This window comes from Indicator indicator, chromosome 10 (genome assembly GCF_027791375.1).
Source record: "Indicator indicator isolate 239-I01 chromosome 10, UM_Iind_1.1, whole genome shotgun sequence".
Taxonomy (NCBI): Eukaryota; Metazoa; Chordata; class Aves; order Piciformes; family Indicatoridae; genus Indicator; species Indicator indicator.
Window position 1 is genome coordinate 6,698,188 of NC_072019.1, and position 24,084 is coordinate 6,722,271.

Here is a 24,084-nt window from a genome sequence, read left to right on the forward strand (position 1 = left end):
GAAAAGGCACAATCAAGGCTGCATAGGCAGGTCTTCCACACTTAGTCCACACAAGGGGATAACCCAGATGGATTTTATATGCTTACATACACCTGTGTAGATGGAGTGCTCAATGTACATACGTGTACGCATATGTGTTCAGCAGCATCCTAATCTCAGCTGTAATTAAGTACTCCCTTGGAAGAAAACAACAAACAACAGCTTGGTGAAAACGTAGACCCAGTTAATATGCTAACAAGGACAACTGTAGACAGAAAATCCAATCAAATCACAAAGCTAGTATTTTGTGTTTGGGGTATGATGTGGCACATTGTTTTAGCTTGCCTGAGAAAGTTTTTTAAAATAGATGGAAAGATTTAGAAGAAACCTATTTTATACGATGTTGTTTTGTTTGGGTTTTTTTTTCCCTCCTGTAGGGAGAGAAGGAAATTCTACTTCTGTAAAATTACTTTGTATCAATGTTCTACTGACACTATACACTGAGGTAACAACAAATATAAATACCAGGCTTTCATGTGGTGATAGTGCTTTATTATTTCCTCAGGCACGGTTGAAGCACAATGAAGAACAGCGACAGAGATTTGATGGTGCACTTTTTTCCATGTACCTCATAATATAAAGGTTGCCTAACAATAGAACTTATTTTTTTCCAAAGGGAAAAGAATGCATCAGTGTTCTTTCAAAACTTAAATGGTTATTTTCTACTTTGGTGAGTCTGAACTTCTACTAAACTGAAGCTCTCAAATACATACAACATATTCTATCTGCTGGTCCTGCCCTGATTTTGCTGCTCATGGTAAAAAATAATTTAAAAAAAAAAAAAGACATTTCCATTTTCCAAATATTTTTCCATTCTTAGCACATGAAGGAAAAACTCGACATCGTGCTTGGAGTTAAATCACTCAGATGCGACAGAAGGCTCCTCCTGTTCACATGTGTATCGAAATGTAGTGCAATGCATCACTGAGGTATGTTGAGTTTTACTTTTGTCATCTTGCTGCTTCTCTTTTTCTTTTTACCCTATAAGTTTGAGTTTGTCATCCCCATTCCTTGGCACTCAATGATGTAGGTATCTTTACTGGGATCATCTTCTTCTGACTTTGTCACAGTAAATTTGGCCTAAAACAGGATTAGGAATACATAACTGATGAAGTTATAACATACCTAAGTTTAAATATTCAGTATCTGATGCTCAATAATCATATTGCCATGTGTTTGTTTATATTACAACTTTGATTTCATTAAATGTTTAATTAAAGGTGGTGAAAGTATCTGACCATTCTAAAGGCATTTAACTCTAAAGTATGTTCACTTTCTACAGGTAAACTACATAAATATTGTAGCAATTATTTTCTCAGTGTTTGCCCTCCGTGATCAAATTCAGTTCACAATGCCTGCTCAACTCTACACTACCTAGTTACTAGATGACAATCAATTTCTTGAACTTTTGTACTCACCTTTGTTAGCTGCTCTGCAAAGTGTATAGCTGTTTGAGTATGAAGTGTAATTGGTCCACTTTTCACTCTAGAGACTCCCTTCGCTAGCGCCATAAAAATAATCAGCTGAAAGGGAAGGAAAGGTAATTATTAAGTAACTCTTCAGATCCTAAGAAGCTGATAACAAAAAAACGAAACCAAACCAAACCACCACCACTACCAAAAAAACCAACAACAAAAAAAAGGAAAGTCATACAAAATGTCTGCAGATGTAAAAGTGTCGTTTGTCAAGTTTCATAAAACTTCATGATGCTGAATGTTAAGAATGCTGCAAGGCTCAAGATGCTTTGAAGTGACTACTCTAAATGCCTGTTGCAGAAGGGCTGCTACTTGTCCAGTGGAGTTTGTCACTGAATTCCTATTACTTACTACTTTACTACTTTTAACTTCACTCTCTCACATCCTGAAGTACTCCAGATTGGTAAATTATCTTTATGGAAACAAAAAACTTAGAAAGTTTTTTTCATTCTTACACCGATCACATATTCCCCAGACAGATATTTAAAAAAAACTGATCTCAATTACAAACTTCACCACCACAAGTACTCTGTAAGCATAACTCTGAGCAGTTCCCATATACACTGAATCTAGCTGTGGCATGTTTCACTGATTTCACTGTGCATACTTTGGAAAAAGTAGAATGGGTCCAAGATCTAAACACTTCCTATTATCCTACATAACAGTAATGTGTGGGCAGGTGTTTTACAGGTAAGAGTTAACATCATCCCGTCTAGAACAGCCTAAGATTCTTATGAGGCTGCATTACTGAAAATAAGATCACTACCTTATTATATCATAGGGGTCTTCATTCTCTAGTGGGTGAACAAGACAAACAGGAGCACCTCCTAGATATTCTGTTCTCTAATAGCTTCACTTGGTATCATTCTTAATATGCAACCAGGGAGCTATTTGTATTCCACTACATGGAGTACCAAATAGAAGCAAATTCCTACCTTTCTTCCATACCTACTAAAATTTACAGGGAGAGAAAATGTAATGGTGTTACTGCAAAGCCAGAGGCATCTGTAGTTCCTAAGAACTCCATGTAATTTCTAATCCTACTGATGCTGTGACCACACCTGGAAACCTCCTAAAACTTCTAATTATAAAATGATTACGTAAAGCCATGCCCACCTATAGAGATACATTCTACATCTCATTCTTTCTCTGTTTAGATTTATATTCTTTACAAGTAATATATACACGCATATTCTTGCCACTTCAACTTCATGGAAACACATACAGGAGCCTTACTTGGTCTTGCAGAGAATCATCCACAGTTCCACCATGTTTAAGATTTTTAAGCAGTATCTCAGCTGCTTCAATGCCAACTTTGTCAGGATTCTTTCCTAATAGAGAAATTCAGGACATTAGAATGCAACCAATTATTATTTAACATTTTAAAAATACAGAAGGGGAAAAAAAAAAAAAAAAATCAAGAAACTATCAACTTTTAAAACCTTATTTCCATGTTCTTGCCTCAAATATCCACTTTAAAAAACCCTTCCATCTTAACATGACATATAATTCATACTTCCTAAGCAGTGGAAATAAAGTAGCCCAACTTAGTCAGAGAAATATTTCATTCAAACCATTTTAAACAAGTCACTTCTGCTCCTTTTAATCTCAACACACATCTAGATTCACAGTTGAACAAAAACCAAACACTGTATGTTCTTAAAGTCCAGAAGCATTTCCTGCTCAATGATGCTTAACAACCCACCCTGATAAAAAGCAATTTTAATAATTTTGTAATTTTTGTCACTATACAGAAGCATCTTAGTACAAAGTGTAAGATTATTATCTTAAAATCTTCTCGTTTCCACTGTCCTTTATTAATGAACAACATGCATTTAAAAATGCAACACTCAAAGCATCACATCTTTGGACAGATTATTCTTCAGGTTCTTATTTTTTCATAGCACATCAAGTTAAATCTGAAAGAAGTGTACTTCATGGACCTCTTACCTCTCTTGCCAAGTGATGACCCAGCTAGCAAACAACCTGTTGAAGTCTCTGCAACAACGCTAAGCAGAAAAACCAAAATCAGTATTAGGCACAAAATCACATACATCACACTTCATTTAGCACATACATAATCAATATACAGCTAATCGACCAGCAAAGTTACAGGTAGAAATATAAAGTTTGGGTTCATCTTACATTATTCCACTTCCAGTCCCAACAGCTTGATCATCAGGTTCTCGAACGGCCTGAATGTTAATGTAAAGATCTCTGATTTCTTTTCTGATGCATCTCACTGCTGCTGCTGACATGTCTTTTGCCAGCTGACAGGATAGGAGGTAAAAACATTGATTCAATTACGTAACTATAGTAATACTTTATCCTCATAAGTCTAATTATTACCATGATTTTCTGATTAAAGGGTCTACTTTATTAACTAGAAAACAAAGGATTGTTGTAAAAACCCTACAAGTAAGCACTAAACATCATGTCTTGTAGGATTTTTCTACAAAATTATGGTAACATAAAATGCTTAAAGAAGGACAGTTACAGTGATATATCTAGAAGCTTAACTATCACTAGAAATTCAAGAACATTTTTCCATGCATAGGGAGAATGACTTCATTTTAATCTTGATTATCTCAAGACATTAGATTCTAAAAAAAGAAACAAACCAACCCAAACAAAACTACAAAACATACAATTATTATGTACAGGATATATTCTGTAAGATATAATAAAAAATAACAGTTTTAAATCATGCAGGTAGCAGCAGATGAAGCTTATCTCATCCTTGTGACCCAATCACAGCCACTATTCATAGGTTTGGAGATTTTAGGACCAAACCCAGCAGGCCACAGATCTTCAAAAACTAAGTTAGTTTCTCCTTTTCCTTCTTCCTTCTTCTACTAATTCCTAGCCTGTGTGAGAGAGGGAGCCTTAAGGAGATCCCACCACTCATTCTCTGTAAATACAGACAGAATAGGAATAATAAATAGAAGGGAGTACAAAGGAAATCTCTCCCTGTTTTACCTTTGGTACCTGAAACTTGGTCTCATACCCTTAGCAATGTTTGAAAAGAAATTGATGTAGTCTAACCTCTGCCTATACAGGACACCATAGTTGACTCCATGCATCTATGAAGGAGATGATTCCAGATTTAAAATAATCCATGTAAATATGAATGATATGTAAATCATAGACAAGATACCTCTCAATATGTGCTAAAGACTTTTGAACAGTCATATGAAGGATATTGAGGATACCATTCTCATTTCCTGGTTTATCTGCTACCATGTTGCTATGCATTTTAAAAATGTCCAAAATTCTATTCTACAGCCTGAATAATCAAAACCATTTAATAAAGTGAAAGACTGCAGAACACAGGAACAGCAGAGGCAGGTTAAGCAGATTACATGCAATTTTGTATAGATTTATGAAGCTGGATACTACCAAAGCACTTACTTTTATAGGCAACGCTCCAGCAACAAATGCTCTTCCATATATCTTTGTCACTGTGCCACGTTCTGTTAAGTTTATTGGGCTCAACTCTTTGACTGGTGACATCTGGACTACAACTTCGCCACCTCCCTGAGGGTAGTAGCCCCTGTTTAGAAACAGTAATCAGATAGAAATGCAAAGATCACAAGGAAACCAAGAAAAGAGGCAGAAGGCTCTTCATGTATTTCATCACACATTTTAAAGTCTCTGTAACTGTACAGATGAATTTTATTGATGTGTGCCTTTGAAAATTTTATAAGAGAATTAAGTTCTCCAACAGTATTACCTCACAATGCACGTTTTAACAACAACCTAACACAAGCATAACTTGGCACGTCAGAAAAAGCTCGGTAATGTACTACTTGATTAGCATGTGCTTCCCCTAAAGGTAGCCCCTTCACAGCAGCTGAAGACTCACCAATGGAAAATAAAATCAAGAGCGAGCCATATCACATTCATCATGCAGTGACAGAAGACAGGGATAGCTAATGCAGATTAGTTCATGTATTATAAATTCATCCCTCAGCTTGATTGAGGGCACCTCATGTGAGTACTTCTGTGACCACACAGTGGTTCAGTGAGATCTCTTTGTCACATCTCCACAACTCACCTCTTTTTTATGTCACAATTAAACGTGAAATTGAACTTTTCAACTATTGGCTTGAAAACCTGAAAAACAAGCATATATAAAAATCACAGAGTGAGTCTATTTTGCATTTGCAATTTCTATTTTATATAGTCTTTTATATTTTAGTTATATATATTTATAAAAATATTTATATAGTCTATTTTATATACAATTACTATTTTATAGTCTTAAAAAAAATTCAACACATAAATTTGTTGCATTAAAAACAAAACAAAAAAGACAGCCAGTCTCATCCAAATAGCTTATTTCATATTTCTTCTGAATGACACATAGTGCAAAAGGATCTTCTTATGGAATGCGAGAGAAAAATTCTTTAGCAAATCATAGCACTTCCAGAGTAAACAGTATCTTTTAAGTGATGTTTTCTTCAAAAATTAAAAGCAAAAAGACAAGTTGCTGTTTCAGGGAAATCCATAAAACACTGGTTGCTCTCTACATACAGTACACTTACAGTGTTACATTCCCATGCCTGATTCCATAATTTCAAATAAACTTGCAGGAAGAGCAACAGAAGTATTGCAGTTACATTGTATATATACACATAAAAGATGCACCAAGCCAAAGAAGTTTTTCCCTACCATGACTGTGTAGTCTATCTGAGGAGCCATCTCAGCATTAGTCCCACCTTTTAAATGAAGTTCTGATGGGGAAGCAGCAAACAGCACACAGGGCATTGCTACCTGCATCAGTAGACACACACTCCTGAAAGCAATTATAAAATACCCAAATGTCACAGAATTGTCAGGGTTGGAAGGCACCTCGAGGATCATCTAGTTCCAACCCCCCTGCCATGTCATGTAGTCATAATCTGTATAATTCCATAGAATCACTACACATCAAAGACAAATGGCTTTCCAGAACATTTACATAACTATTTCATAACTATTTGATTTTGGACATTATCTATAAACATACTAGTCCTAAAAAATATTAATTTAAAGCTTCATGTCCTTAGCAAGTCCAAGTAGGAAAGTTTATGTTTCTTGATACTTGTATCTTTAATAAACTTGTATCTTTAATATACTTGTTTGAAATAAAAGTAGTGTAGCTTACTTAGTGTAGTGATAGGATTGTGAAAATTGTAGGTTTAGCTAGCAAATGATAAACCCAGAAAAGGCTTAGGTAGTAATTTTAACACTTACTTGATAACAAAATATTTAGAAAACTACAAAGTTTCTTAGAAGCTGGTCAGCATGCCAAAGAAGAAAATTTAGGGACATGGGAAGTATGCTTTTAGATACAGATTCTTTCCCTATTTCACAGATACTAAGCAGCTTCCAAGATAAATTTTGCAAAAGTAAGTTTGTTCGGCAAAAGAAAATGGTTCTCTCATAGGGGTTTCAAACATTTTGAATTGTGGAAACAGTAGTCACCATTGAACTGGAGAAAACATGGTTTTGTTTTCTTAAATAACTTCCAAATGTTTGTGAACCATACTGTTTCTCTTTTTTTTTTTTCATTTGTTTATATTTGTTGCTTTTTGCTTGCGTTTAATTACTTATTCTGCTGCATCACTGCTTACTTAAACCTTTCCGTGTTAACTGAAAGGCATTCGCTTGGCTGTTTACACTGTTTTGGGCTCAGAAAAATATTTCTCTTAATGTAAAGTAAACTGTAACTTCTGCCTAACCTGACTTAGATTCCAATCAACTGCTTACTCCAGTCTTCCATAACTAAACCCATTTACTTGGTTTTGCAACAGATCCCAAGAACAAAGGACCCAACACAGAAACACAGGCTAGGAGAAAGATGTGCACATATAACCATGGATAGCATGTTCCCAGTTCCAAGAATAGTATCCCATATAGTATCATTACATGTGTAAGTAAAATCTCAAAATTTACTTTATTATATGATAAGGATTATTTCAGATCTCACAGATTTGAGAGTTACCTAATTTGATGCATATGACCTGATATGTACTGTACTGATGTGAGAGAATAACAGATAAAGTTTAAATACACAGGCAGCTGGATTTTGCTTAATATTAACCAAGGATTCAACTTACATAGCAATAATAATTTTTAATTTGCATGCATTTTATTCATACATATCATGCCTACACTAAAGGTTCTCTGGTCACATATATCTGGATCAGGCAGCAAAGATTTTGGCTCCTCACCCATGTATTAATGTTATTTTTTCCCCTCTGCTCATTTTTGATAATTTCAAAGTTACCAAAATCAGTTAAGTGGAGTTACAGGTCAGTCATTATCCACATACAAAGACATACCCTGCTGTTTTTGTATCTGCTATGTGGGTTCCACCTTTGATCTTCCCAGGAGTGAAGATTATTTCTGTTGAGCCAATTTCTCCACCTTCCAGCTTACCCTCACATAGATCTCGAATGATCTCCAATCCAGACAGATGCTGAGGCCTTGGATAGGAAAGTAAAGATACATGTAACGAGACTGCATGCTCATGTTACATTAAAAGAACTACTAAACACCAACTAACAAATACTACCACTGCAAATTTCAGATCAAACATGGATCAGAAATTCAGTCGAACTCCTAAAGTACTTCTGAGTCCACAGGAGGCAAAGGAGCAGCATTCAGGCTGTTCTGGAAGCTGCAGGATTCTGGTGTGTTTTCTATTAGAATGGGTAGAGACGGACATGAGATGAAGGAGCAGTCGCTCGTGCTAATGTGACAAATGCTTGGGACAAAAATGCAATAGATTAAAGATAGCAATACTGCAGCCAAGCCAGTAACTGGTTGCCAAAGCCACAAAAGATCTAGCAGATTTGCTATGTATCCGTCCTGCTGTTCTTTGTTCCATTTGAGTAATTTAAATAGGACATAAATTAACTATTCTTAGTACTATGTGCTCAATAAGCCATGTTTTGCTGACCTCAATTTTCATGTTTCATATGGTGCAGTCTGCTTAGCACCTTTAAGAATACTTTTGAGAAGCTCTGTAACTCTGTGGTGCCTAAGAGATGGTAACCAGGGCAGCGCCCTCACTTTCCCTCAACAGGGAGGAACAGCACTGAGGGGAACAGGTGAAGGGGTCCAATCCTCTCATCAGGAGACTGTGAGGCACCCAGTTCATACCCTCAATGCTCTGTGCTCAATCTTTCCATATATTTTGTATCAAAAATAGCATGGCCAGCAGGACTAGCAAAGTGACTGTCCCCCTGTACTTTGCACTGGGTAGGCTGTACCTCAAATATTGTGTTCAGTTGTGGGCCCCTAGCTACAAGAAAGACATGGAGGTGCTGTCCAAAGATCAACAAAGCTGGTGAACAGTCTTATGAGGAGTGGCAGATGGAACTAGGGTTCTTCAGTTTGGAGAAAAGGAGGTTCAGTGTAAACCTTATTGCTCTCTACAAAAAGAAGGTTGTATTGAGGTGGGTGTTGGTCTTGTCTCACATGTAGTGAATAATAGGATGATGAAATAGTCTCAAGTTTTGCCAGGGTAGGTTTAGATTGGGTATGAGGAAATCATTCCTCAGCAAAAGGATTGTAAAGCACTGGAACAGGCTGCCCAGAGAAATGATTGAGTCATCATCCCCAAAAGTATTTAAAAGGTGTGTCGACATGGTGCTTAAAGACATGGTTTAGTGATGGACTTGGAAGCGTTAACGGTTGGGCTCTATGATCTAAAAGGTCTCTTCAGCTGCTATGCAATTCTTTCCACATAAGCGAGCCACAGACAGGACTTTCTGATTTAAATGCCCTCGTACAGCAACAGAAATATTTGAGACTTGTTCTTGGAAGTATTTCAGCCAAAAGCAAGCTAAAGATACAGCTCTGGCCTCACACACGCCGTAACGGGACCCCGCTGAACGCTGCCCCGGACCACCACGCCCGGGCCAGCCCCGCGGACGAAAAGACGACGTGAGGAGGAGGGATGGCCCCTTACCTGAGGCCGGGCTGGCTTCTTCCGGCGCGGATCCGGCGCACCGTCAGCGGCAGGCCCAGCAGACAGCTCAGGGCCGTGGACACTCTCAAAATCTGCCCACCCTGCACGGAGAAAGGCCGCTCGTCAGGCACTACGGCACTTCCCACCCAGTCGGCCACTACCTGCCCGCCCGTCACCGCTGCCCAGGGAGAGGTAAGGTGAGGCCAGACAGCTGCTGGAGCTCACCCCCTCCATGATCCCGCCGTCTATCTCCACCCTCTTCCCGTCCATAACTGGCGGTGAGCGGAGCTGTCTCTCGCAGAGGCCCCTGCCGCGCCGATGGAATCCCAGCGGGGCCCTGCCGACGGCGAGCCCTCGGCGAAGCAGCCCCCGTGCTCACGAACGCTTGGTGACGAAAGCGCGCACTAAATGCGCTCCAGTAGCGGCTGCGCCCCAACCTGTCGGTCCCAGAGCCGGGCAGCGGTGTTGGAGCAGGCGCAGGGCGGAGCCACCTCGGTGCCCACCCGCCGGGGGTTGGCGGGGGCGGCTCCGTGGCGTGAGGCAGCCGCTGGGTCCCAGCGCCCGAGCAGCCCTGCAGCGCGAAGTGAGAGCTTCCTTCTCCCCTCTTTAAGAACCATGTCCCGGCACAGAGCAGAGCACAGCGTCCAGAAGGCAATGTCTTTCCCCTGTCCTGAGTCTACGGCCAAGGACCACGCTAGGCCGGAGCGGTGACCGACGCGGCACCTTGGAGGCCGTGGCCAAGCGGCGTCTGGGACGCAGCTCCGCGGGCACAGCTCTGCTCCACGGCGCCGTGTGCCGCTGTTGAAGGCTGGAAGCTGGACTTCTGCCGTCACGGTTACAAGCGCATAGTTTTCTCCACAAGCGAGATCGCTACAAGAAGTTTGGAGAGATGTACGCCTGCTAGTCTGGCAGTCCCACTTGGAACTTTATTACCGGTGCACGAGGAAAGGTCGGGCCCTTTCCACCACTTCGGCCAAGGGAAGCTGCACTCCCTTCACCATAGCCAACGGCTTTGCTACAGGAACCCCCGTAAGGCGCTCGTTTTCCCGTTACTTCTCCTGGGCGTATGACGGCTCTGAGGCGCTCCCAGCGCGCCCCGGAGGGCGGTCGGGACCAGCCGGCTACTCCGGCCCCCTCCGCCGCCGCCCTCCCCTGGCCCATGCCCGCTGCCTGGTTGGCTGCGGTCGGCGTGGCTGCAGTCCGGTTGGCTGATCGGTGGGAGGTGTGTGGGGCGTGGGGGCTGCCTCTTCCCGGAGTAAGATGGCGACCGTGACCGCTCTGAGGAGCTGCTGCCGAGCCACGGGACGCTTGGTAAGGGGAGCAGGGGATCCTGCGGGTGGTGGCGCTCCCGGCATGCCGGTGAGGGGATGGACAGCGCGCGGCGTCTCGGCGGCGTCAGCATCCTGAAGCCCTGTTGCTTCCCTTCAGTCGGGAGTGGGCGAGAACCGCGCCGCAGACCCCGAAACGATAGGAGACGCTCGCGGACTTGCCGCCTTCCCGGCCGCCGCCTCCCCCGTGCCTGCGGGTGGGCAGTGTCCGAGCTACCCTTCCCGCCTCCCCCGTAGCCTGCCCGGCCACTACAGTTGCGCCTGAGGGCAGGCAGCCCCCCAGCCCGCCCCGCCGCTATCCCACGGTGCGGCGGCACGGGTGACTGTTCCTCGCAGCCAATCTGCCGACGATGCCAGCCTCGCACACCCCGTGGTGCTGCGGTGCCGGCAGAGCCTGCCTGCTGCGCCTTGGGGTCAGAATACCCTCGATCCCCAGGGACCCCCAGAACAGGCTTCTTCCTCCCCACGCTGCTGCTCCCTGAATGCCTTCCCTGTTGCCCATATTTCATGTGAAAGAAACGTGCGTGTCCTGTAATAAGCTACTGGCATCCTTCTTCGTCATCTGATGCATTGCACTGGTAAGCGTTATGCTGCCATCGCCGCTCCTCCGCACACGCACCGTATCTTGTTTGCACAGGGACAAAAAGGGAAAACGTTTTTCTTTAAATCCCAGGAGCCTTGGTAGTTGTTACTTAAGTAGTTGAGATAACATCCTTAAAGAAGTGAATGTACTTTTTTCTGCGTTATTGTATTATAGTCTTCCTGCTGTAGTGAAGAGTGTTGGTTTCCAACTATATCACTTCTGTTTTGTGGAATGTCAGAAAAAGAAGTATCTTTTTGTAAGATAATTCAAGTGAGAACAAAATTAAAGATTAATTCTGCTTTATATTATCCCCCCCCCCAATTATTCATGCTGTATTTTGAAAGCATAGTAGTGAGGAATTTCTTCAGCAGTATTTTGTCATTATCTAATTTTAAGCTACATATAAGTAATTTTGCTAATTAAGATTATTGAAAATAGCAGTCTTTTTTTCCTCCAGTTTTCTTTGTAAATAAATCATCTAGTTGGGAATCCAGAGGGAGGTTCTGATAAAGTAATGCTCACCTTATCTATGTGCATACTGAAGTATAGAATTGGCTACTTACAGTGTGTGTTTCCTGCAAACACATTTTGAATTTTGCTAGGTGTACTAATTCATGTGATGATCTACTTTGAAACAGTGATAAGATCCAAGAAATAACTTGGTTATTATATATATTAATGGGTCGTATTTGAATAGCTCAGTGCTTTTGCAAGCATTTTGGCTAGCAATAGGGGGAAGGATGAAGTGTTTGTCTGTGGAGGCTCTAAGTTGTGAAGAAGACAACAAATGAGCCCAAGGGGCTTTGCATTAAGTAGTAGGAAAATAACTGTTACCTAGACACTAGGACACAATGCCAATTATTTAGGTGAGGAATCACGTCTGACTGGAACTTGTTACAAAGGACATTGGTTTAGTATATAGACAATGATATAATTGGAGATACAGGATGTCTACTCAAAACAACCCCGAAGTAAGTTCATTAAAATGACTCAGTGCGACAGCAAGTCAAAAGAGTTCTACGGAGGAGTATCCTTGAATGGGAAGTCATTGCCTCTGAGCACAAACTGTGCGATTTGACTTTGAAATTCAGCGTTACTTCATCAGGTAGTTCATTGCCTGCAGGCTGCATAAAAACATTCTAAAGCCAGCAGTAGAATTTCTGGATCAGTGGTGATTCAGAAAGGCACAGTTGGCATTGCCCATGTTTTCGGTTCTGGTTGTTTCCTTGAAAAGAAGCCATTTCTCCTCAAATATCATAGAGCTCCCACGCTGTCTTGGTTCATACAAGTCTTAGTCAACAAGGTGTCAGTGGCTGTCTCATCCTTACCATCAGTGAGAGACTGGACTCGGTCCTCACCTTCTTCTCACCACAGTAACTCTGCACTCAGAAGACTTGCACAGGAAATGTGATACCTTACTGTGCCGCTATTGCCTTTAAATTGTCATATAGCATGATAGTGCTGACAGAAACATAGCTGCTAGTACTGTGCTTGTTGGTGTTCTTATCACTGTATTTTTTCAGACATTGAGGTATGTGGATGGGTATGCTATGGCTATTAGAACTAATTTTATCTTTATATGCTTTTGCCATCCCCTTATTCAGGATTACACAGCAAATAGTATTACAGCGATTGCATGGTCAAAATAGTGTTACTGAAATTAATAAGCACAGCCCCTGTTATTTCATGGATTTTAATTTTCCCCCTGTTCTGTGCACATATTTGATATTATATTATTGCTTTAACATACTGGCACACCCAAGATTTTAGTAAAGAATGTGCAAAACTGCTAATCAGAAAAACTCAAGTTTTAAAAAATGCAAATATAATTTGAAAAAGCATTGAAACTCTTCTGTAACAAAACCAGTTTGTTTTCTTTTTGGTAGTAACATTACTATTCACTACACATACTACCAAGTGTTAAAAACACATGGAAAGCATTACGAAACTTCACAGTTAGAAATAGTTCAGAGCTTTGATGTGCTTCCTGTGATCATCTTTGTAGGTAAATATTGACTGTTTTCTGTGTAAGGTCATATAAAGAGAAAAGAGTTTTGTTGTAAGTTTGGGACAAAAAGATCTTGTTGGACAAACAAACCTGCAACCATGGACTCAAGCAGGAAGAAAAGTAGAGTTTTAAATAGGAGAAAACAGGTTTCTGAGGACTTGCATTATATACCAATTTTGTATTATATAAATATTTGTTACTAAAAGAAAATTATATTAAATATAATTTTCAATGCTAAATTAAATAATATAGACAAAATATGTACGTTGTCATTTCAGAATTGTACAGTTTTCTGAATGATCTACTTTTTTAAAGTGCAATGCAAAATCACTTACTTGAGCAGAGGGGGGGGCATGGGGTGTGGGGAGCTCAATCAGAAAGCGTGATAGATTTTGTAATTGCTGAAAGGACTTTTTAAAAAAAAAGTTAAAATTAACTTTCCCATGCAGGTGTGCTGTTTTCTGGCTCCTCTAAGAAGATAATTTCTAAATTTTACAGTTTTGAGCTACTTGAGGTACATTGTAGCACCCGAATGTTTTTTTCATATCTCTAAATTGAGTATCTACAGAGAAATTATTTTTATTAGTTTTACAGCACTCTTAAGACAACAAACATCAGAATTACATTAGATTTAAGAAATCTAACTAAATAAGAAAGAGTCTGAACTAACTTCTGTTGAGATTAATGATAAAATGCCTCTTTATTGCTATTGGCTTTGCTTTTGACCAAAATCATGACTGATTACATGATGCTTTACAGCACAAAGTTTTGTCTGAAGAACCTTTCAGAAAATTTTCTTGACCCTTTAAGTTGATTTCTGGATAAATATAATTGTAACCATGAAAGAAAACCATCTCACACCTAGTTCTTAAAAATTGTCATTAAAGTTGATGTGAAATGATATTTACCTGAAGACGATTGCATCTTATATTAACAGAAATAAAATGGCAACTGTCTGTGCCCTCTGGTGTGAATTTCTTTTCCAATTAGTACTTCTGATCAAGTTTTACTGCAAGAAGAACTGATAAAGAAAAATATACTGTTTTTTTTCCTGTAGTCTAGGGGACCCTTCCAGCATCTATTCTGGATAGGAATATTTCAGATGGCTGATGTTGGTATTATGTATGCTTTTTATGTGCGTGTTGTGATTAATTGCTTACAGAAAAAACTGCAAGTATGAATCTCTTACCAGATCTCGTCATGATTTTTGTTAATTGGTTTTATTATTGTGATTGATCTCCCAAGTGTCATGTTAGTGACAGAAGTTAAACACCTGGCACAGTTTATGCTAATTTAATGGTGATTGTATGTTTGGTATGTAGTCAGTATAATTGTGTTTCCCTCAGAACTGCTCTTACATGAACTATAATTAAACTATTTTAGTATTACTGTTGCATCAGGAATATTAAACGAGCTCTACATTCCTCAGTCCATTGTATTAACACTTGAGACTTTTCTCCCCCAGGTTTGCATTCACCGTGTTAGATCGTGCAGCAGCATTGGCTTAATAAAATCAAAATATGTGTGCCTGTTTGACAAAGCTGCCCTCAAGTTTAGTCATCAACAGCGATTGTTCAGAACATCTGCTGGTAATATTTTTCTTAATAAATTATTTTATTTTGCTGTGTTATGAGTGTTATTTTAGCCCTTTGTATATGATTGGTATCTAGACTGCTTTTGATGCATTTAGATTTTACTGTCTGATGTCTTACACTTAATATTAAATATGCTGCATTTCCTTGTCTGTTTCAAGTTTCATGTGGCCAAATTGTTCAGTTCAAGCTTTCTGACATTGGAGAAGGGATTACGGAGGTGACTGTGAAAGAATGGTAAGCTCTACTTCCTTAGAAATACACTAAGCAAGCAGTTCAGCAGCTGTATTATTGGTTATTTGTCTGATGTTATGTTTTCTGGGTTACAACTTAAGTTTTCCAAGCTTCGTTTTTGTCAGTTGAAAACCTTGTATATACTCAGCTTTACGTTTTGTTTACTTGCACTCCGGTCTATTTGAGAGTGGAAAAGAAGGAAGGAATGGGTTGGTCTAACCACCTGTATGAAGGTTTTCCTTCAGTGATTAATGGCTTTTAGAAGGAAATTTGTCTTTATATTAAACTTACTTCGGTTAAACTTTGGAAATTAAAGACTAGTCTGGAGAATCCACATAGTTTTATCCTTTACCCTTTCTCTATTGTCTTCAGTAAAAGATTTGGACATTAAATAGTTTATAAAAAGGCAGTGATGAATGGTTTAGGCAAAATCAAAGTGTACAATGAGGGAGTGCAGCACTGTTCTTTGTACAGACTTGCTCTTTTTACAAATAGGTGAAAATACCTCTCTTTGCATAGAAGAAAGTATTTCCCACTCCCAGTTTCTTTTCTGAAACTGATCACACAATCAGAGAGTGTTGGGGATTGGAAGGGACCTCTAGAGACCGTCGAGTCCAGTCCCCCTGTCAAAGCAGGATCATCCAGGGCTTGCTGCACAGGAATGCATGCAGGCAGGTTTCGGAAGCCTCTAGATAAGGAAACTCCACAACCTCTTTGGGCAGCCTCTTCCAGTGCTCTGCCACCCTCACCATAAAGGAATGTCTCCTCATGTTGAGGTGGAACCTCTTGTGTTCTAGCTTGTACCAGTTGCCCCTTGTCCTGTCACTGGGAGCCACCAAAAACAGACTGGCACCTTCATTGCCCTTCTAAACAGCCCCAGTTTTCTCAGTCTTTCTCTATAGGAGAGCTGTTCAAGTCCTGCAGTCATCCTCATAGCTCTAATTTGGACTCTCTCCAGCAGATCCCTGTCTCTCTTGAACTGGGGAGCCCAAAACTGGACACAGTATTCCAGGTGCGGTCTCAGCAGGGCAGAGTAGAGGGGGAGGAGAGCCTCCCTAGACCTGCTGGACATGCTTTTCTTAATGCACTGTAGGATGCCATTTGCCCCCTTGGCTACGAGGGCACATTGCTCCTTGGAGCCTTAAAGGACAGCAAGTTATCCATGGGACAGCAATGTGCCCTTGTAGCCGCTTTCCAGCAGGATGACCCCTAGTCTGTTCCTCCCCAGATGCAGGACTCTGCACTTGCCCTTACTGGACTTTATGAGGTTCACTTTCACCCAGCTCTGCAGCCTGTCCAGATCTCATTGGATGGCAGTGCAGCCTGACAGGGTGTCAGCCACTCCCCCCAGATTTCGTATCATCAGTGAACTGGACTCGGTGTCACTGGTCACAACTCTGAACCCTGTTATTGATCCAGTTACCAACCCACTTCATGACTATATACTGATCCTGGCAATTTGAAACTAAGCTTCCTTAGGGTCAGACTAAGATGGACTTATTTTTAGATGATTTATAATCTGCCAAGAAAAACTCAGCTTTACCAAAGTAATAGTAAAAATATATGTGGGATAATATTCTAAACCTTTGTGTCATTTCACTTAAGAAACAGTTGTGGAACAGTTTGGCAAAAGGTATTCAGCAAATGTATCCATTATGTAGAATTCTTACCTGGAATACATTTTCGTCTTGTTAGGACTTACATAGCTGAATTTACCAAAAGAATACACAGCACAGATTTTTACACTTCATGTGTTTTATAGCAGCCTTTTTCTTTTCTCTTAGGTATATAAAAGAAGGTGACAGTGTGTCTCAATTTGATAGCATCTGTGAAGTACAAAGCGATAAAGCTTCTGTTACCATTACTAGTCGTTATGATGGCATCATTAGAAAACTCCATTACAATTTAGATGATATTGCTTATGTTGGAAAACCATTAGTGGACATTGAAATTGATGCTTCAAAAGGTACTGTAAGTTTTTTTTCTCTTGTGCTTTTTAGGTTTGTTGTCATAAAAAACCATCAGTGACAGAGGAGCTTGCTTTTTCCTCCTGAAAATCTTAAACCATATTTTTTTTTTCCTTTTATAAAGTCAATAGAATGAAGTAGAAAAACCAGTGCTTTAAAATCTTAAGGATTAGACATTTCTTATTTAAAATTTAGCTTCAGCAGCCTTTAACATGTTGTCTTCCCATCCACAGTAGCTCAAAGTAAATGTTAAATACTTCAGCTGTCACAGAATTGCAGACTAGTTTGGGTCAGAATTTAGCAAATACTTATAATATGGTAAGTTAAAATTTTTCTTTTTGCTTGCATGTGCTGCCCCAGAAGAAGATGTTGTTGAAACGCCTCCTATGTCTCATGAAGAGCACACTCACCAAGAGATAAAAGGTCACAAGACGTTAGCAACCCCTGCAGTTCGTCGTTTGGCCATGGAGAACAATGTAAGCTTGCTGAATCAGGTCCTGCTGCATTGTATCCATCTTTTATATAGCAGTTTGATTGGATAGGAGAACATTGATCTAGAGGAAAGTGCAGTGAGAAATTGCTTGTTTTTAAACACATTTCAAATATGTAAAGCCTGTTGTAAAGATAGAGAGGACTGTGCTTTCTGATGATTATGTTGGATAGGAAAAGAATTGATAGTACTAAAATGCAGCTGGGATGTCTTAGGCTGGAAATTAAGAAAATCTTTTTATAATGAAAATAATGAAGTGTCAGAACAGACTGTGGAAGAGGGAGCTTCTCAGCTTTAGCTACCTTGTTCTATTTTTCAGATTTGTATTAGAGCAGAGGATATGCTAGGTGATCTATTAAGGGCTTTTTTAAGTCTTCTTTGCCATGAATCTATGAATATTAGATTTTATTTGAAAGCTTTTACACTTTTAGGAGCAAAATAAAACAGTAAGTAGAGAAAATTAAGTGACAAAGAGCTTTCCTGAAATTAACATTTCACTATTGATCCTGTGAAGCGATTACAAGTTAAGTAGTATTCATAATTCTTCCTCAAAGTATGGAGTAAGACATGAAGTGGGCCTTCTGGGTGATTTGAGTAATGCTGAGACCCTAATAAATCATAGAAAGGGGAAAAAAACCCTGTAGGTATGTTAGGTAGGTAATGGGAATAATTTTTAACCATAGCTCACGCTATGACATTTTTATATTGCTGTAAAAGAAAAGCATCATAGCTTGTTTTGTGCTTTTCAGATTAAATTGAGTGAAGTTGTTGGAACAGGGAAAGATAACAGAATCCTTAAAGAAGACATACTCAATTACTTGGCCAAACAAACAGGAGCTATTTTACCTCCATCACCAAAGGCTGAAATTGTGCCACCTTTGCCAAAATCTATTCCAGCTGCTCCAAAGGACAAAGCACGTAAAATTCCTGTGCCTGTTTCCAGACCCATTGTGTTTTCAGGAAAAGACAAAACTGAACCTGTAACAGGTAAATCATTAAAATCTTGAGACAATGTTCACAATAGACTACCAGTAAATGTTACTTAGTCAACAGTTGGGTTCCTGTTGATGGGAGCATGTTGCATCATGTTATTATTTTAGGAAACAATGTTCATGTTTTGGTTGGATGGGGTTGGGCTGCAAGCTGTGCTTGCTCATTTTTAATTCATGCTTGTTGAAATGTATGATGAAACAGGTAGGAATTCTGAAACGTGGGAATTTGTCACAGTATGAATCATGTGGTTAGTGACAAAATGCAGTGAATTTAAGGGTTTGGTAGAAACCCAGAAACAGCAACCAGAACAGGAAGCCTCCCATGTTGCAGTCTGAACTTCAAGTCCTATAATATTTTGCTCCAGTTAGCACTTTTGTTTTTGAAGCTGGCATGACTGCAGCATGGTATGGATGACAGCAGCAGGTTCAACTCAGTCCATGACATTTTCCACCCCTTATTCTATATCATCTGTATCATTCCCAGCAGCGATCAACATCAAACAGTAGACATCATATGTCAGTCACTGTCCATTCTCACTCAACATGAGATCACTTTGCAGTAGTCAGAAGACTACTCACTGCAGATGCTCTGGAGCTCCACTTTCTTCCATTACAGTCTGGATCAGTCCATGACCAGTCTGAATGGTGGGGCTGTGTTTCCACTCCTGGGGCAGTTGAGTTCAGTGATTTCTTCCATCCCTCCAAGTGAAAACAAACTGTGGCTTGCATTCTGATGCTCAGCTTCCAACACATGCAGGAGTGGAGATCCCTCTGCCACACCAGAAATACAGATGGGTTCTACTTCTTCACCCTACCAAGCTGTCAGTTCCACACAGTGCAATAAATCTATAGTTGTCCCGCTCCTCCACCTGTTTGGAGGTAGGGCCCCTTTAATTCTGACTGGGATCACTTCCATGTGCTTTGGCATTCACACTTGATTTGCAGAGGAGTACCATGCAAGACTAAGGTAAGAAACCCCACATTAAAAGAGGAAGATACAAGGTTTTTCCTTGTCTTTCAGGTAATGTTTGTTTGGAGAGACTGGAAAGAGCAGTGTAGATTACTGTATTATGATTTCAAATGCATACATAGGTGGGAGAGGTGTGCAGCAATAAAAGCTGAAATACTGCGATCACAAAAATTGAGTTGCACATACTGAGTAACTGTTGATCTTAAAGTGAGCTTTACTCTGCCCTTATTTTTTTGTTGTTGTAGTTAGTAATTTTTTTTAAGTTGTCTAATTTATCTAATAGAAACAAATAACTGAAATTTCACCTTACTTTTCCAGAAGGTCATTTTGTTAGTTTAAGAAGTCCAAAAATATTTTACAGGTTTTCACAAGGCAATGGTAAAGACTATGAGTGCAGCCCTGAAGATACCCCACTTTGGTTATTGTGATGAGATTGATTTGACTCAGCTTGTTCAGCTGCGAGAAGAGCTGAAACCTGTAGCACAAATCCGTGGAATTAAGCTTTCCTTTATGCCTTTCTTCATAAAGGTGAGACATAAGGCAGAGTGCTATATAGAGGACTTAACCCAGATTTTCCCCAAATCTAATCAGTGATTGTTTCAAGTTTGGTGTACCTCTCTATCTTCTGAATAAGTCACAAAAAAAAGTCTCACCTTTTCTCGTTTATCGAACCACTTCCAAATTTACTGTTGGAATTGTAGTTAGGATTAAATAGAGTCATGGAAATTATAAAATATATTTAATAAGGAAGGCTAGAGCAGCTAAACCTTTATTCATTATGGGAGTAAAGCTCACGAGGTGTTTGAATTACACAAAACAAAGTTTGGAAACTCTCAGTACTTTTTCTAAACTCCGTTAAAATGAACCTGGTGTGAAATGTGTCATCATTGTTATGATGTTTTTGTTGGTCCCTTTGGTCAATCAGCATGTCTCTTGTTCAGAAGACCAAGCATTTGCACTCATTTAGTTGCTATTTCCAATGGCTGGCATCAGTGAAGGTTGATGCATTGCCTAAGCTATGCATTGAATACACTGAATGCAGAGCTTAGTCTGAAAGTTCTGGTAATGCTGTTTCAATCACAGTGCTAAGTAAGCACTCATTCTGCTTTCTTAAGGAAGAATTAATATTACTGCCTTGAAATAGTTGTAATCTAAATAGAGAGCTGAGAATGATGTTGTTGCTCAATGTCATAACTTTTGTCTTGGGATATTTGATTGGAATCGTGGAACAGAAATAGCAGATGGAGATTCAACTCCTGTTACTGTTGGGAGAGGGATTATAATGTTTTATATGTCTGTCAGATGTATAGTTGGGTTTTGTAAGTTGTCTTTTTTTTTTTCTGTCTGTTAATAATGACAGAATATCAACAAACAAGATCAGAAGAATTTAAGACAAATTTGCATTGTTACTAATATAAATTGTCTCTGACCATTCCTTCTTCTCCACCCAGCTCTCCAATGATAAAATATGGAAACCTGTCCTTTTTTTCTCTTCATATTTAACAGGCGGCCTCTCTGGGATTGTTGCAGTACCCTGTTCTTAATGCTTCTTTGGATGACAGCTGTCAAAATGTCACATACAAGGTTTGTAAACTATTGATGAAAGTTGTGAACAGAAAACCTAAACTAACAGCTAACATGGGCTTTTCAAACATGTTCTTTGTAAGAACCAAAATTATGGTGTCATGCTGGACAATAATTTCTGTTTCCAAATTCTAAGATTGGATTTCATTTATTATTGATCTTATTTGATTAGTTTGTTTAATGAGAGTCATTTTGTTGTTCAGGCTTGCCTCAAACATACCTACTAACATGTTTTCTTGTTTTTCACCTGAGGCTTGGCCAAACATTTGAAATGAGGATGTTTCAAATCTGATACAGTATTTTTTGGTAATAGCACAGTGGTTCTACTGTTCCAGTGCTCAACCCTTTATGTATTGAAGTAATATTTTAAACTCAATTTTGATACAGATTTATTTAATTTTCATACAAGGTGCTGGACTGATACTTCTGGGCAGCCAGTGTCTATTTTCTTAGGTGATGTGTACATGTTCCTTGCAGTACAAACTTCTTTTGTGATGTTGCATCAATATCTCTTAGATGTGTTTCTATGTATTCCTTCTAGGAAATGAAACGCAACTCAGGGTTTTTGTTTTGTTTTGTTTGTTTATTTATTTAAACTGTTAATGCTCTCTTCAAAATATGCTAGTCATGTTTTGTTACCCATATAATTATCCTCATGTGAAATATTTTGAGTGCAGAATTGATTCTAGGATGTGGGAAACTGATACTAAAAAAACTCATGTCCCCTTCTCCCCTCAAAGTTGTATAACACAGTTGCTTACTATGAAAAAACACTTAAGTTAAAAATATAAATAAATAAGACATTGTTTAAATGTTTCTTGTGTAAAATGCATTTAATGTTGACTGATTGTGTTAATACCTGCTTAATGAAATTTGTTGCAGGCTTCGCACAACATTGGAGTTGCTATGGACACAGAGCAAGGTTTAATTGTCCCAAATGTGAAAAATGTTCAAGTCTGTAGTGTGTTTGAGATTGCTGCTGAATTAAATCGTCTACAGTCCTTGGGCTCTGCAGGCCAACTGGGAACAAATGATCTCACTGGGGGAACATTCACCCTTTCAAATATTGGCACAGTAAGTACAGGAAAAATGAGATCTTACATCTGAAAATTGCTTCTGAAATGAATGCTGTAGTGAAGCTTGATGTGCAGTGAACAAAACTTGTAGCAATTAATGCAAGAGGCAATCCGCTTTTAAACAAAACAAAACAAAAATTTTTAACTAATATCCTCAGCTTTTTTTTTTCTAGATTGGTGGCACTTATGCCAAACCAGTGATACTACCCCCTGAAGTAGCCATTGGAGCACTTGGAAAGATACAGGTATATTAAATTTATCTCAGTGATGTGAGTACTGTGAGTACTTAGCTAACTAAGGTAATCTGTAATGAAAATGAAACATGGAGCATGCCTATGTTTTGTCTGTCTCATATCAACTTTTCCTCTTTATGTTAAAGAAGCTGCATAGCTTGTGATTGAAAAGTTGTCTGCTGTTCTTAGATGATTAAAGTTGTCTGCTGTTCTTAGATGATTGTGCAGAAACATCAAGTGTTTAAATAGAAGTCTCTTATGTCAAGATTTGGATTTGTTTGGTTTTCTAGAATCCTGTTAAATTTCACTCCATCTCTGTTTAGCCTTCTAATTATTAAGAAACAATATAAATATATTTTTACAAGTTTTGCAACATGACAGTAGCATTTTTGTTGTCATCAAGGAGGAAACTTAAGGCTAGAAAATTTTCTGATTAAATGAAGTCCAGTTTCATAATCCAGAACTCCGTATGGTGAAGGCAGTTTCATGTTTTCTGAAGCTTTATTCTGTAGCATAGACATTTGAGATCAATGCTGGAAATGAAATTAGTATTTATTTATAAAACTTCTTCTATGTTCTTCCTATAAGACTTTGTTTAGGGGGATGCTTTAAGGAAACCACCACTTTGCTCAATAATAATGCAATAAATTATTCAGGAAGAAACTTTTGAGTCAAGAAAGGTTTCCACTACTTCAGTAGTTCCATGATGATGGAAACCTGCTCTGTAGGTTTGTAATATATTCTAAACTGCAGCACAAACAGTGATGGGAATGTCCATGTGTTTGAGTGGCACTACTGCTGTCTATGTAATTCAGCAAAATACTTAGAGATTAACAAATTGACAATGAAAAAGTAGGGAAGTATTTAATATTTCTATTCTTTTGTTTCTGTTCCTCTGATTTTTAGGTTCTTCCTCGGTTTAATGAAAAAGGTGAAGTATGTAAAGCACAGATAATGAACGTGAGTTGGTCAGCTGATCACCGCATCATTGATGGAGCTACAATGGCCCGGTTTTCTAACTTATGGAAATCTTACTTGGAGAACCCTGCCTCAATGCTGCTAGACCTTAAATAAAGGAAACCATGGCTGGAATATGCCTTAACCTTTTTGTGGATTAGACTGAATAATTACAAAAGCTGGCTCTGCTAGCATGCGCCCTTTGCTACTCACATTATATAATTCTTTTATGTGGTTAAAGTTCTCAACAGTTGGTATCAATTAGTTGTTACTTCTTTTCATTAGTGCTGTAGTTTCTACAGCAGACTGTCAAGCTTAGTAGGTCACGGAGAGACTTCTGGGTATGGTGATGGAATGTCTTTATTTTGCCTTTTATAGTATATACAGTTGTGAGGCTGGTGTGACTGAGTAACACTGATCTACATCTGCAGCATTTATAATCTGATTAACATGTTTTGAAAGGGAAATACTGAGAGTTCTTCCTTCTTGGACACGTAAATTTATTTTAAGAAATAACATCCAAAATTACCAGAAGTAGTTATGCAAAAATCATATACAAATAAAATGCCTTTTATGCTTCTGCTGTAAGATGT

General features: G+C 39.1%; 2 protein-coding genes across 3 annotated transcripts; one reads left to right on the top strand and one right to left on the bottom strand.

Annotated features, from left to right (window-relative positions):
* Positions 1-849: 849 nt before the first annotated feature.
* On the bottom strand, positions 850-9,747 carry RTCA (RNA 3'-terminal phosphate cyclase). 2 transcript variants are annotated; one of them, XM_054384247.1, is made up of 13 exons: positions 9,703-9,747; positions 9,478-9,578; positions 8,743-8,754; positions 8,497-8,525; positions 7,844-7,991; positions 6,189-6,312; positions 5,572-5,630; positions 4,926-5,067; positions 3,660-3,784; positions 3,465-3,523; positions 2,751-2,845; positions 1,458-1,562; positions 850-1,119 (listed from the first exon to the last, which is right to left on the bottom strand). In XM_054384247.1, exons 1-13 carry the CDS (start codon positions 9,745-9,747, stop codon positions 1,021-1,023), a joined length of 1,143 nt encoding a protein of 380 aa, XP_054240222.1. In that variant the 3' UTR covers positions 850-1,020. The 2 variants fall into 2 exon arrangements, with proteins under 2 accessions (XP_054240222.1, XP_054240223.1); XM_054384248.1 differs by lacking the exons at positions 8,497-8,525; positions 8,743-8,754 and having other exon boundaries at positions 7,844-7,987.
* Positions 9,748-10,737: 990 nt separating this feature from the next.
* Positions 10,738-23,608, top strand: DBT (dihydrolipoamide branched chain transacylase E2). The gene is made up of 11 exons (XM_054384419.1): positions 10,738-10,788; positions 14,862-14,985; positions 15,150-15,225; positions 17,007-17,188; positions 17,538-17,665; positions 18,429-18,666; positions 20,003-20,169; positions 21,148-21,225; positions 22,108-22,299; positions 22,475-22,546; positions 23,441-23,608. The coding sequence occupies exons 1-11, from the start codon at positions 10,738-10,740 to the stop codon at positions 23,606-23,608; spliced, it is 1,476 nt and encodes a 491-aa protein (XP_054240394.1).
* The last annotated feature ends 476 nt before the right edge of the window (positions 23,609-24,084 follow it).

Bases quoted from the DNA above. Each gene is read 5' to 3' on its own strand.
- RTCA (XM_054384247.1), bottom strand. From the start codon at position 9,747: ATGGACGGGAAGAGGGTGGAGATAGACGGCGGGATCATGGAGGGG. The intron at 7,992-8,496 runs GCAGACTGCACC...TACTTTCCTATC, and splicing joins AGTATTCTTAAAGGTGCTAA to CAAGGCCTCAGCATCTGTCT. The intron at 3,785-4,925 runs GTAAGTGCTTTG...CTATCCTGTCAG, and splicing joins CTGGAGCGTTGCCTATAAAA to CTGGCAAAAGACATGTCAGC.
- DBT (XM_054384419.1), top strand. From the start codon at position 10,738: ATGGCGACCGTGACCGCTCTGAGGAGCTGCTGCCGAGCCACGGGACGC. The intron at 15,226-17,006 runs GTAAGCTCTACT...CTTTTCTCTTAG, and splicing joins GAGGTGACTGTGAAAGAATG to GTATATAAAAGAAGGTGACA. The intron at 17,666-18,428 runs GTAAGCTTGCTG...TGTGCTTTTCAG, and splicing joins GTTTGGCCATGGAGAACAAT to ATTAAATTGAGTGAAGTTGT.